The 13,844-nt window shown below is 47.4% G+C and overlaps 1 protein-coding gene across 1 annotated transcript in view; it reads right to left on the bottom strand.

Moving 5' to 3' along the window:
* The window catches only part of LOC132582786 (tomoregulin-1-like), a 98,916-nt gene that overhangs the window by 26,380 nt on the left and 58,692 nt on the right, over positions 1 to 13,844 (bottom strand). The window contains exon 3 of the mRNA XM_060254504.1: positions 12,507 to 12,636. Within this exon, the coding sequence (XP_060110487.1) occupies positions 12,507 to 12,636 (130 nt within the window). The remainder of the gene's footprint in view (positions 1 to 12,506; positions 12,637 to 13,844) is intronic.

Raw genomic sequence — 13,844 nt, 5'->3', positions numbered from 1 at the left:
TACTGGAGGATGGTTTCCACATCCTCAGGGAATGGAGCCTAGCTGACCTGCCTTCACCCCCTTGAAGAAGAAATGCTCCTCCTTCATAGTCTTTCATCCCTCTCACCACCGGAAAGGTCAACAGCTGAAGGTCCCTTAATACAGCAGGACAGCAGGTCAACCTATCAAGCCACACTGGAATATCAACTGGATGACAAACTGCCTGCTGTACCCTTTAGAATCCATGAACCTCACAGAGGATGGAGTTTACTTTACTGGATGACTCCCTTTTCCTCCCCCACATTTCCTTTTCCTCAGGTAAAAAAAAGGTGAAGGTAGTCCCCTGTGCAAGCACCAGTCATTTCCGACTCTGGGTTGACGTTTTCACGGCAGACTTTTTACAGGGTGGTTTGTCATTGCTTTCCCTGGTCATTACACTTCCCCCCAGCAAGCTGGGTACTCATTTTACCGATCTTGGAAGAATGGAAGGCTGAGCCAACCTTGAGCCTGCTACCTGAGCCCAGCTTCCGCCGGGATCGAACTCAGGTCATGAGCAGGGAGCTCAGACTGCAGTACTGCAGCTTTACCATTCTGCACCATGGGGCTCTTTTTCCTCAGGTACTCTGCCCTTATCCTTACTCCCTTTTCTCTTTTGCCAGCATCTTTGTCTGGACACCCTCCATCCCTGCTGCTTTTTCAGTCCTGGCCCCAACCTGGTGGAATGCTCTCCCAGAAGACACCAGGGTCCTGTGGGATCTTTTACAGCTCCACCAGGCCCGTAAAGCAGAGCTGTTCCACCAGGCTTTGGCTTGAGGACAGCGACAGTTGCTGGGCTGCCACTCTTCCCCCCCCCCCCCCGCCCCAGTCCCTGATACAGAATCTAGAAAGCAGATTGGTAATAAGCTAACTGATTTTATTGTTATTTATATTTTACTGTTGTACATCACCTAAAGTCTGGTGTTGGCTGGGATGAGGCAATTCATAAATTCAATAAATAATAATAATAAATAATAATTTTCAGTGACCTTACAATGAAGCACTTTCTTGCAAAGGATAATAGAGACATCTTGGACAACCCATTATGGAGGCAGCAGTATACCCCTCCCCGCAAAAAAGGCCCTAGCTTTGAAGGGGAAAATTCCAGCAACCATGCAAATCAGTTAATTTAACTGGTCATGTAATGCCAGCAAATCTCTCCCCTTCAATTTTGGTTCACTATCTGCCTTTCCTTTGATAATTACAAGATTTCAGCCCTTCTAGAGGAGACTTAACCTTTGACCATTTTTATGGGGAAAAGATTACATTTGATAGGAAATCTCTCTGCTGCCCTTCTCCCATTTTTTTCATCCCTCTGGAATCACAAGAGTAAAGTAGGTGAAATGCATAGAACAAGATGGAAGGGGCTTGAGATATTGATCATGCAATATTGAACAGATCTCTGGGGTAAACACAGAATGGAAAATGAAGCTACACAGTAATCAGAGCAACCACAAATATAAACATGAGTCTATTCCAGCTTTTCTTTTTATTGTATTCAGCTCCTAGCCCTCCTTCCCCTGCACGCAAGCTCAGCGCAAGTTACAACAATACACACACACACAATAATAGCCATTAAAAACATAACAAATTAAAATCCAATATCTCAATTTACATTCTACTAAGAGTCCACTATTGATGGAATCTACTCCCAGGTTCCCTCTGTGTGTACAAGGAGATGTAAGGCTGAGAGGGACAGGCGGATGAGAACTGGGTCAGGCGGAGAAAATACAGAGGAGCAGAAGAAGGGGAGGGCAGTGCGGTGCACTATGGGTTCCTGCCGCCTCAACCGTAGGCCTGCTGGAACATTTCCATTTCACTTTTATTGTGTGTGTGTGTATAATTTTATGTAAACAAACATTTTAAAAGGTAAGATAAGACAGAAATACCACAGTGTTTCATTTATACATAAACAGTCATATTTTGGTGAACAAGAGCATACAAATCAATAAGTGAAAGAAACCATCATTTATAATAATCAGTACTGTCTAATAAATTGTGACTAATAACATTTTTCTATCTATAAAATTGTCAAAACAGATCTTATGTTCTTAAATATAAATATATACCTTTGTTTTGGTCTGATCCGTATACAGTTATGTTTTACTTATTTATTTATTTTAGTTAATATATTCTGCCCTTTCCCGCAAACGGACTCAGAGCAGAGAACAACATAATTTAAACCACAATCAATATCTGTATTAAAACAACAATATGACAACATAGGCGGCAGTTCTAACTGGGTACACTCAACGTATCAATGTAGCTAGAGGCCCGAAATTAAATACAGAGATGGTATTATCAGAAGATACCATCTAATTCCTAACATTCCTAACATTGGACCTTGGGTCATTGTAAGCATAAACATTATAGATATATGTTGCTCAGTTCTGACTCTTTTGGACTTTATCATTTTATTCTTATTCTTATTCCAGCCTAATTTTGATCAATATATGGAAAACTACATCAATTTTTCTTGAAACTCAGATTCTGGAATGTCATGCAAGTAAGATGTTAGCTTTGCCATTGTCATATATTCAAATAATTTATTTTTCCAGTCAACCAATTTGGGGCATATTTCAGCTTTCCGTTTAGATGCAAATACCACTCTTGCTGCTGTTACCTTGTCCTTGGAGGTTTTTAAGCAGAGGCTAGATGGCCATCTGACAGCAATGAAGATCCTGTGAATTTAGGGGAGGAGTTTGTGAGTTTCCTGCATTGTGCAGGGGGTTGGACTAGATGACCCTGGAGGTCCCTTCAAACTCGATGATTCTATGGTTCTATGACATAAAAACATGCTTCTCAAGCCATTCAGGGACATGCAGCTGATGCACACCAGGGAGCTTCTGTGACCTACTGCATACTGGGAGACATCTGTTGTACCTCTCATTTCTCACTCATGTTTCCTTCCGTAAACACACAAAAACGACCCAAGCTCTAGTCAAGACACAAACACGCACACACAGGGAATAAGCAATGGTTATGAATCAGGGCCCAGCATGTGTACAGAGCTCTCATTGCCAGACAGCAGATGGAGATCCATGGCAGATGGAGCTCAGCCACCCTTTCACCACTTATGCCAAAGGGACAGACTTCCTTGGCTAGGATGTGGCCAGCCGGCAGCCCCCCGCCCCCCCCAGCTCCTTTCCCATCAGCCAGGAGCCTCTTTGCTTCATGACAATGGGAAGTTCGATAAGCAGAAAGGTTAACATCTTCCCTGGGTTTGTTAGAACCCAAAGCAACGTGACTGAGGATTTCTACTTAACTATGGTTTTCATTTGGTACCTTTATTGGCATAAGATAATTTCAGTCAGATGAACATGAATAAGGGTACTGTTATAGTTAAGACACTTAACTCAGTATAAAATACAACATCATAAAATTAGCCCAAAGTTAATTTAAGAATGTCACTACATAAATAAACAGCTGCTTGAAGAAACCTTGCCACAGTTTCAGTGGCATTTATTTCAGAATTGTTGAGAAGAAATAATAGATTGTTGGGAGCAGGTAAATCAGAGATGCTGCTTAAAATCCGATATAAGAGACTCTGCCAAATGTTAGAAGATTCAAATTCCACTGCCGACTTCACTCCTAGGGCCAAAACACAGCATGTCCTCGTAATTGCATTTCTCCTACACAAACATGCTGTAGAATCCAGGGCACTCAAGATTCATAACAGGAGTCTGATTACTTCAGAATGAGAGATGGTGACTTGAAATTAAATGACATCTTGAGAGCCTTGGACTCCCCTGAAGTGAAGTGGGTTATGAAAGAGCAGAGAGAAGCAGAGAAATCTCCAAACACCAAATTGAGTAAAGCAAATAGCATGTGTATGTGTGCACGTGTGTTTTTCTCAGTTTAAGCTCTAATAAAAAGAACTAAGAGGCTGTACTTTCCAATGAACACAACTCCCTGAAAGCGCAGATTCAGAAATCCATTACAAAATATAGCTCTTGGGTTCACCAGGCATGTTTAATATTATAAATTTAGCAGTTGTGGTTCCTGGGAGCAATTAGATGTGCTGCTATTGTTAAAAGGAAATACACAGAAGTAAAGAATAAATCATAACTGTTGTTTGCTAATTTGCTAAGATAACAGGAAATGAATAAGGATCCATCTCAGCTATGAGGAGCATAACGATGTGGAAGAATTCTGGAGCTCCTATTTTGATCTGATCTTGCTACAATGATCCGCGTTCCAGCAGTAGCAAGTCTTGATTACTGTAATGCTCTCTATATTGGGCTGCTTTGAAGACCATCTGGAAGTTTCCACTGGTATAAAATGCCATGGTACTTTTTTTAACATGTTCTGGTTGCTCTGAATACATTCAACCAATTCCATGTGGGTATTAGTTTGCTTCTGAGTTCAATTTAAGGTACCAGTGATTATTTAAAACCTGTAATGGCTCTAGGACCACATGATTTCTCACCGTATGAGCTCCAAAACCAATTAAAAGCAATCTAGCAGGATTCACAGGTAGTGCAGTGAGGGCCAGAAGCAGGGCCTTCTCTGTGGTAGCCCCACTTTCTGTAAATGTCTTCCAAAGGAGCTAAGGAAAAAGCTAGTTCTAGCCTGTAGTTTTGCAGGGGATAAAAAAAACCTTCTTAACAAGACTTTTCTTCAATAACAGCTGTCTGAAGATTGTTAAATGGGCTTATTTTTACATGATAACTCCAAAGTATTTCTTCTGATTAATTTTCTGTAATAATGCTTCAATTGCTACTGTAAACTGCCTAAAATGGATCTTGAGCAGGAGTCTCAAACGAGTGGCCTGGGGAGTGGATCAGGCCCCCAGAGGGTTCCAATCAGGCCTTCCTCTCTCTTGTTTCCTTCTGCTTCAACAGGCTTGCTCAATCATATAGGAGCTACAGAACAAAGTCTCTATTTTCTTCATTGGCTGAGGCTCCTCCCTTGAGGAGGAAGGGAGAGCTTGCTTTGCCAGGCTCTCTCAATTGAATAGCAGAGCTACTGAGTCAAGCCTCTTTTCCTTCTATTGGCTGAGGCTCTGGCTCCTCCTCATCCCCTGGGGAGGAAGGGAAAGTGCCAGAGCATCCTTGACAAAGTTCCCCTGATCACACAGAAGAGATAACAAAATCTTTAATTATGTTTGTCTGTGTCCTTTATAAAGTTTATATCTCTGCTACTTGGGGCGACAAGTTCTCGTTTATGTCAGATCTGGCCTGCATAACAAATAAGTTTGACACCCCTGGGTTAGAAGGACCAGAATTTTTTCAAAGAAAGTGCATGTAATATGTTGTCGAAGGCTTTCATGGCTGGAATCCATTGGTTGTAGATTTTCCAGGCTGTGGAAAATCTACAGTAACCAATAAGTGCATATAATTTAACACTAGATGGGAGCAACTGCACTCACAGAAATCTGGCATAGGTGTAACGCCTACTGTGTCTTCCATGTGTAAAGTGCAGATAGAAACAGGTTGCTGTATTCCACAGAACCCTTCTGGGTTTCTGCTGAGGCAGACCAGCCCAGTCACTCTTCTGGATTTTGGCTGATGAGATGCAAAACACAAAGAGGCGAAGCTGCATCTGCCAGCAAGTTGAGGGAAGAAATCTGGAGCTTGAGGGATATGGAGCTGCCTCAGAGATCATCAGTGCCACAAACTCTCATGACATCATAATCCACTGCTGTATGGGAACGCGAGACAGACATTTTGGGACCCGAGTGTTTTGGAATATCCGAGGTGGCAACACATACACACAGAGACAGGCTGTCAAGCATACGTATTCTTGTTAGTATAGAACTGTATTGTTTCTCCTTGCTCTTTGCTGGTGCATATCAAAGCCATGTAAACCGTTTTCTAGTTTGCAACTCTTGTAACAAATGCAGGAATGCCAGCTTTGAAAACGCCTCTCGGGACAGATTCCCAGGCCTGAGCCTGGGACCCAGGATGTTATTAACCACAAAAGATAACTGAACCTGTGAATGTAGCACTTCACATGCCTATGTGAGAATTCCGAGCAATTTTTAGTATTCCTTTGATGTACTGCTTAAAGCCAGCTGCTATACAATACAATGTATCACTCTCAATATGGTTCTTGGATAAGTAACATGGATTATCAATAAACCAGTACTTTGTTTCTAAACATTGTTTGGATCTTTTGAAACTCCTATGCTTGACACAGGTATGCTGTGGGACTCAATCTCTCTGGAATTTCTCCCATGTAAGCATCACTGAAGGGAATGGGTGCTGTACAAAAATGGGTGAAAGTGGTGAAGGACAAATGGCCCAAGAAATATGTTTTTCCCTGTGAAAAATGTGTAGTATATGCAAATGAAGAACAATGGAATACTGCCACCAGCTCTGGATGATTGCATATTTGAGTGGGTTCCTATTACCTTTTCAACACCCTTCGGCTTCTCCTTGTAACCTCCTCCTCCCCAATTTGGGCAATTCTTGTCCTCTAGCCTTCCTATTTAGAGGCCAGCCCTTTTCTATGTGCATCAGAGGCGCATCCACCAAGACTCAGTCTTCCACTGTGCCACCATTAATGCCACACAAAGCCACATTCTGAGCATTTGAGCAGTTTCACTTTGCCTCGCAGCAGAGTTGGTCTTTACACATTGGGACAAGGCAATGAAGGAGGTGCATGGCTAGCTCATGAACAGAGGATCTTGGGTCCTGCTTTGCAAATGGATCCTATCCTTCACATCTTCTTTGCTTGAAGGATGAAATGAAATGCAGCTTTACTGTGTTGCAGTATCCTGCAAATAAGGGACTGTTGAATTGAATGCACTGCCCAAAGAAGATTCCCTTCCCAAAAAGGGCAGAAGATCAACATGGCTCAGACCTGCTGAAGGAATGGAACTGGCAGTCAAATAATGCCAGTGGCTAGTCTCAAACATTTACTGCCAACAGCATCCTGGATTCTGTTCTCTACCCAGCATCCCGGGAAATATATTGCCTCTCTGGACCCAAACAAGCATTTACCTGTCATCTTATTTGGAATCCTATTGCAGTTTAAGTGTAATGGCTCCCTCCAAAGAATCCTGGGAGCGATATGTAGGCAAGACATGCACTAATCTTTTAACAAACACAAGAATTTCAATTCCCAGAATCCCCAGGGAAGAGGGAATATGATGTAATGGTTTAAACAGACATCTCAATTCCAGAACAAGGACTGAGTCCAGTGGCACTTTAAGACCACCTAAGTTCAGTTCTGGCTATGAGCTTTCAAGTGCATCCACATTTCTTCAGACACATTGAAATATTTCCTCAAACATTACATATCGGTGGTGGTGGGGTGCTGGTTGCCAGGAAGAGCTAATTAGAGTCCAGATAACTGACCAATAAATACAGCTAAGATTGGAATAACGCAGTGGTAAGACCGGGGCTTTTTCTGAGCTGGAACGCACTGGAACTCAGTTCCACCTGGCTTGGCCAGCATTCTGGGTCACAAAAGCCTTGGAAGGCGGCCTTCCCCTCCCACTGGCTAGGAGGAGCAAGCAAGGAGCTCCTACATGAGAAGACCAGTGCTCACTGACCTCCTCTCCCCTGCTCCGGGTGGAGTTGCCCACCTGGCCTTGTAAGCTGTCATGGGCAGAGTCCTGCCCAGAGCAAGGCCTGGCTGATGCTCATGGGACAAAATCTCCAATTCAACCACGACCAGTTAGGCAAGGACTTGGGATTGATGTCTCTGGCCACCCACAGGTGGCTTGGCCTCATGAAGAAAATGAGTGCAGAATCTCTCTTGGCGGCACAACTGCCCCCAGCAACTCTCTCCCTTGTGTCTCAGCTCTTTTCAAGGGGTTCCTTTGATCTACGGTCACTTGGGAGCTTCCGGGCTGAGAGAGCTACTCTCCTTTGGGTCGGGAGGGGCAGCGAGCTCGAAAGCAATTGACAAGGCAGAGACAGGAGGACAGTGGAAGGGAAAGGGGTCTTGGGGGTGATGGCAATATGAAGTTCTAGCCTGGGGGGAATAAGCAGCTGCCCAGTCATGGTCTCGCCAAGATCTCGGGGGCAGCGACTGCATGAAGTTCTGGCCTAGGGATGGGAGCCAGTGGCTGGCCGCAGGGCTGTGTGTGTGTGGCTCTCAGTCACACCTGCTGGGCGATGCCAATAGCCAAGCTGCCAATCGGTGCTGCAAGCCTTTCTCCCTCAGCCGCAGCCAGCCTCATCGCTGCACCCGGCAGAGCTCATCGACTTGGCTTATGGACAACGGCGGCAAGAGCAGCAACAGCGCTAGCCAGCAAGCAGTGAAGCAAGCGGTGCCAGGGAGCAGGAGCCCATAATACACTGGCCTCAGTGCTTTTCCTCAGCCTGCCTGCCTACGCAGGGCTGCTGCCACTGCTAGACCGACGGGGGAAAGGAGAGAGAGAGGAAAGGGAAGCCAAACTTTCAGCAAGATGCTTCCAGGCGAGAATGGCAACACTCTTTCTCTGTATTGAACCTGCGGCAGCAACGCCTGCCTGTGTCTGGGGCCACTGCCAGCCGCCTTGGGTCTGAGTTGGTTGGCTTCCATGCCTGGGGAAGGGGAAGCGGGAGGGAGGGAAGAAAAAGAGGATGGAGAGGAGAGGCAGATGCGGCGGCAACTCTCCTCTCTGCCTGCAAACACCTGCTTGTATTGCTGGGTCTTGGGAGATTTTCTTGGTGCATGCATATTTGTCTACACACACACAAAACACTGGTTAGCAGCAGCAAGTCTGCACCTCCCCACATCACAGGAGGAAAGAAAGAAAGGGGGGGGGGGTGAGGCAGAATTCCTGGCTGGCTGGTCTTGAGGATCTTGGTGGGGGCTGGAGAAGGGGGCTGAACAGGCAAGAGGGGGGGCAAGTTGGAGAGTTGAAGAGTTTTTGCCAGGCCCAGAGTTGCCTTCTGGAAGGGACGGCTGGGTTGGTGCAGCCAGGCCAAAATTACAGGAGAGGTGCTTGTTGAGTGGCTCTTTGCAACTGCTTGGACAAGTTTGGTTAGAGTGCTGCAACAATTCTGCCATGCCCAGCATTTAACCTTCTCCTCACCTCCCACCTGTGGGGATGAGCCAAGACTAGGTGGGTGGGGGCAGTTAGTCCTCAACATGTTTATTGCAGGGCGGAGATGCTCCAGTAACTCCAAGAGGAGCGGTGGCAGTAAGTGCTGGGAGGGGGGAGGGAGTCACCTGGAACCCTTCTGAGTCCCTCTTTGTCCTTGTTCCAGTCGGATTCTGTGGCTGATGACAGGACTGCAGCAGCTGTCATCCTAGTAAAAAAGTCAAGCACCTCTTTGCAGAAGGGCACAGGGGGGCATCTGGAACACACACATGAAGCTGCCTTCTACGGAACCAGTGAGGTCAGGGGGTGTGGCCTAATATGCTAATGAGTTCCTGCTCGGATTTTCACCCACCCACCTGAAAAGCTCTGGGTAAGGCCAGTGCCAAACTGGCATACAGATAATAAATGAGCTAGCAACAAATGTGAGAATTGAGTTTAGTCCAATGGTATCTTTAAGACCAACAAAGTTTAATTTCTGGGTGTAAGTGAGAACCGAGTAACTTAGTATGTGCATTTACACATGCTAAGTGTCTCAGTTCTCGCTTATATCCAGAATTGAACCTTTTTGGTCTTGGAGTCAAAACTTTGTTCTGTTTGGCAACTTGTGTATTTGTATGCGTATTTATTGCCATGCACAGATCTTACTAACCACCTTAATCCAATCTCAACTCTAATTTCCCAGTTACTTATGCATCTTGACTCTAACTAGCCCTTTCTGGCAACTAACCCTCAACCTCTATGTAATAGCCAAGGATGTCTTGTTTCACTGTATCTGAAGAAGTGTGTGCACACAAAAGTTCATACCCAGCAGTGAGCTTAGTTAGTCTTCAAGGTTCCCCTGGACTCAAACTTTGTCCTGCTGCTTCAGACCAACATGGCTGCCCACCTAACCCTTGTGCTCAAGGAGGCCCTGCTCTTACGTAGCCTGCTGGAAACAGACTGATAACTATGGATCTGTGCTGCACAATACAGTGCCAGACTCCATGACACACCTCTCCCACACAATGCACACCCGGGCAGTGAAGGCCAAAGTCACCTGAGAACAACATTTGGTTTTAGTGCTGCTGATTCATGCTTCGCTGAGGATGACAATGCCCTGCACTTCAGTCCTTCACTTCCATCAGGATGGAGAGTGAAAATTATATCCATGACTTGGTGAAAGATTTGTGGGCTCCTTATGGACAATTCTGGGGAGATTTTGGATGGGTTTGAGTGGTTCCTGTGAAAGAACAAAGAATGGAAGGCTTGGACTACATTCGGTTTCACAGAGCACATGCCATAAGGAGACACCATGCTAGCAATGCAGTTAAGCTACAGCCAGCTTTCATTCCTCAGAGGAGGCATGAAAGGTCATGAGACCTTAACACCAAGGCCTCAAGAATCTGCTTGCCGTTAACACATGAAGCTGCCTTATACTGAACCAAACCACAGATTCATCAAGATCAGTCTTGGCTACTCAGACTGGCAGCACTTCTCCAAGGTCTTGATTGAAGGTCTTTTGCATCACCTTCTACCTGTGCTAGGGTTGCCAGCCTCCAGGTGGGGCCTGGAGATCTCCCACTTTTACAGCTGATCTCCAGCAGCAGAGATCAGTTGCCCTGGAGAACATGGCTGCCTTGAAGGGAGGACTCTGTGCCATTGGACCCTGTTAAGGAGGAGGCCGAAGCAGACAGGGAGCTGACAGTTGGCTGTGCAATGTGCAAGGGTCCTCCATTTCTAAGAGGGAAGACAGTGGGCAGGGAGGAGGTGGCTGAACTTTCCTTCTGCTACCCTCCAGCTGTTCATTTTGCTTTGCTAGCAAAGCTCCTGGCCTTTAAAAAAAAAAGCCTGGCTAGGAAGAAAACAGCCGGAGGGGAGGGGAGAGGGGAAGAGCCCTCCTGTCCTGCTACACTGCTGACCTACATCTGAACATCTGAAGAACATCTGAAGCTGCCTTATACTGAATCAGACCTTTGGTCCATCAAAGTCAGTATTGTCTTCTCAGACAGGCAGCGGCTCTCCAGGGTCTCAAGCTGAAGTTTTTCACACCTATTTGCCTGGATCCCTTTTTGGAGATGCCGGGGATTGAACCTGGGACCTTCTGCTTCCCAAGCAGTTGCTCTACCACTGAGCCACAGCCCCATTCATGGCTCTCCAGGGTCTCAAGCTGAGGATTTTCACACCTATTTGCCTGGACCCTTTTCAGTTGGAGATGCCAGGAATTGAACCTGGGACCTTCTGCTTACCAAGCAGATGCTCTACCACTGAGCCACCATCCCTCCCCTGACCGGCAGTGGCTCTCCAGGGTCTCAAGCTGAGGTTTTTCACACCTCTTTGCCTGGACCCTTTTTAGTTGGAGATGCCAGGGATTAAATCTGGGACCTTCTGCTTCCCAAGCAGATGCTCTACCACTGAGCCACAGCCCCATTCATGGCTCCCCAGGATCTCAAGCTGAGGTTTTTCACACCTACTTGCCTGAACCCTATTTTAGTTGGAGATGCCAGGGATTGAACCTGGGACCTTCTGCTTCCCAAGCAGATGCTCCACCACTGAGCCACAGCCCCATTCATGGCTCCCCAGGGTCTCAAGCTGAGGTTTTTCACACCTACTTGCCTGAACCCTATTTTAGTTGGAGATGCCAGGGATTGAACCTGGGACCTTCTGCTTACCAAGCAGATGCTCGGCCACTCAGCCACCGTCCCTCCCCTGCTCTCCAGGGTCTCAAGCTGAGGTTTTTCACGCCCATTTGCCTGGACCCTTTTCTGGAGCTGCCGGGGATCGAACCTGGGACCTTCTGCTTCCCAAGCAGACGCTCTACCACTGAGCCACCGTCCCTCCCCGTCTTCCAGACTGACAACACTCAGCTTTTGTGCTCAGGCTCCCTTCCTCAGATGCAGCATCGCACCCGCGCATGCACATTTGCACCCCGAATGAAACGCCCTGCCTGGCCTCGCCCCCCCCCCCCCGCCGGGCTCACCGTGTGGTTCGCTCCCCACATGAGCACGCTGAGGAGGGGCTCGGAGGTGCGGAAGAGCTTCACCTTCTGGCACACGAAGTGCTTCTTCTTCGTCTTCGTCTTGGACGCGCTGAGCGCGGTGGCGGCAGCCACGGCGGCCTGCACCCCTCCTCCGCCGCCGCCTCCTCCTCCTCCTCCCCCGGCCGCTGCTGCCGCCACGGGGCCCCCCGCCGTGCAGTTGGAGGCCATGGCCGCCCCCTACCCGGAAGCCGCCCTCCTACCCGCGGGGGCGCGGCATGGCTGCTCCCCCCCCACACTCGCAGTGGTAGCGCCCGCCCTCCTCATTCACCCGCCTGCCTCCCCCGCGCCTAGGACAACCTGTTTCTCAAGAGATGGGTCTACTGCCATCTCTCATTCTGCAGGTCTTCTGGGTCATACCCAGGGAGGGATTGCATCCATCAGAAGCACAGTTATGTAGGGCTCCAAGCATTCATGAATCCTGACCTTGAGCGGAAGGGCTGCACTCTCCACAAGCCCCATCCCTTTAGCAAAAACAGGCCATCGTTGACTCACCTGAGTAACAAGGTCCTCTTGCGACAACAGTTATCTCTTTTTGATGCTTGCAAGCTGCTCTCCTCAGGAAGCATTCGTTTTGGTAAGTGTCTCCATTTGAGCCACAAACAGGAATATAATTTGTGTGACACTAGAGGGGAGGGGCAAAGAGAAGAGGGGAAAAAGAAATCAGTTATGCACTCTGTCATGAAGAGCTATTGAACTGCGCAGCTGAGGAGAAACAAGAGAGCTGAATACTGTGGCTGGCGGCTTCCTCCCAGAGGCCCACTCCATTCTCCTGCAGACCCAACCCACACAAGCCAGAAATGGGGACGCTCTTGGTGGTTTGAGATTCCACAGGTAGGAAAGACCAATCTGAGGCATGTTTGGTGCGGGCCACAGTCCGGCTGCCAGTCCAGAGTGAGAACATGACAGGACACTGCTGTCAAAGCCTCCAACGTATTTCAAAATAAGCTCTCAGTCACAGGCTAAAATAAAGTCACCCTTTCATCTCCCTTCAGAAGAGAGAGTCACACACGTTGCACTAACATCAGCACCTGTTTTTGTGCCTCCATGATGTGGCACAGCATTCCTGAGAGACCTCCAAGAGGCAAGGCCATTCTCTTCTGTGCCTGACAAGAGTTTATGTGCTGAGAATTTGGGCAATAGTTTAAAAATTCTGTGAAGACTTTTCCCCCCAGAACAAAGTTTGAGTCTAGTGGCACCTTGAAAACACATGATCTCCCACCCCATCCCCTAATTTGGTGCAGTGGTTAAGTGTGCGGACTCTTATCTTGGAGAACCAGGTTTGATTCCCAACTCATCCACTTGCAGCTGCTGAAATTGCCTTAGGTCAGCCATAGCTCTCGCAGGAGTTGTCCTTGAAAGGGCAGCCTCTGTGAGTGCTCTCTCAGCCCCACCCACCTCACAGGCAGTGTTCCCTCTAAGCTGAGTTAGTCTGAGCCAGCTCACAGATTTTTAGCCTCCAGCTCACACATTTTTGTCTTAGCCCAGGAAAAATAGCCCCAGAGCACAATAATGTATGCAGCAGCTCACAACTTTAATACCAGTAGCTCACAACGTAGAACTTTTGCTCACAAGACTCTGCAGTGACAGAAGCAGAGGCAGCATTTGGACTAAGGCCCACCAGCCCTCACCCCAGTTCTTTATCCAATGAACCAGACTCTTGAGAACAGAGTACTATATAAAGCAAAGCAGGAAAAGGTAGCCTTTTCAGCCAAGGGATCTGCAACTTTTACTTGTGAAGACAGTGGTGCGCCAGCAAGCAAAAAGGGATGTGTGGGGGGGAGGCGAGGAAAGGCTGCTTGGCTAGATGGGGGCTGAGCCCAGAGGCCCTGC

Source organism: Heteronotia binoei, chromosome 14 (assembly GCF_032191835.1).
Source record: "Heteronotia binoei isolate CCM8104 ecotype False Entrance Well chromosome 14, APGP_CSIRO_Hbin_v1, whole genome shotgun sequence".
NCBI lineage: Eukaryota > Metazoa > Chordata > Lepidosauria > Squamata > Gekkonidae > Heteronotia > Heteronotia binoei.
Note: the sequence above shows the minus strand (reverse complement) of the source record. Positions and strands in the feature narration are given on the sequence as shown.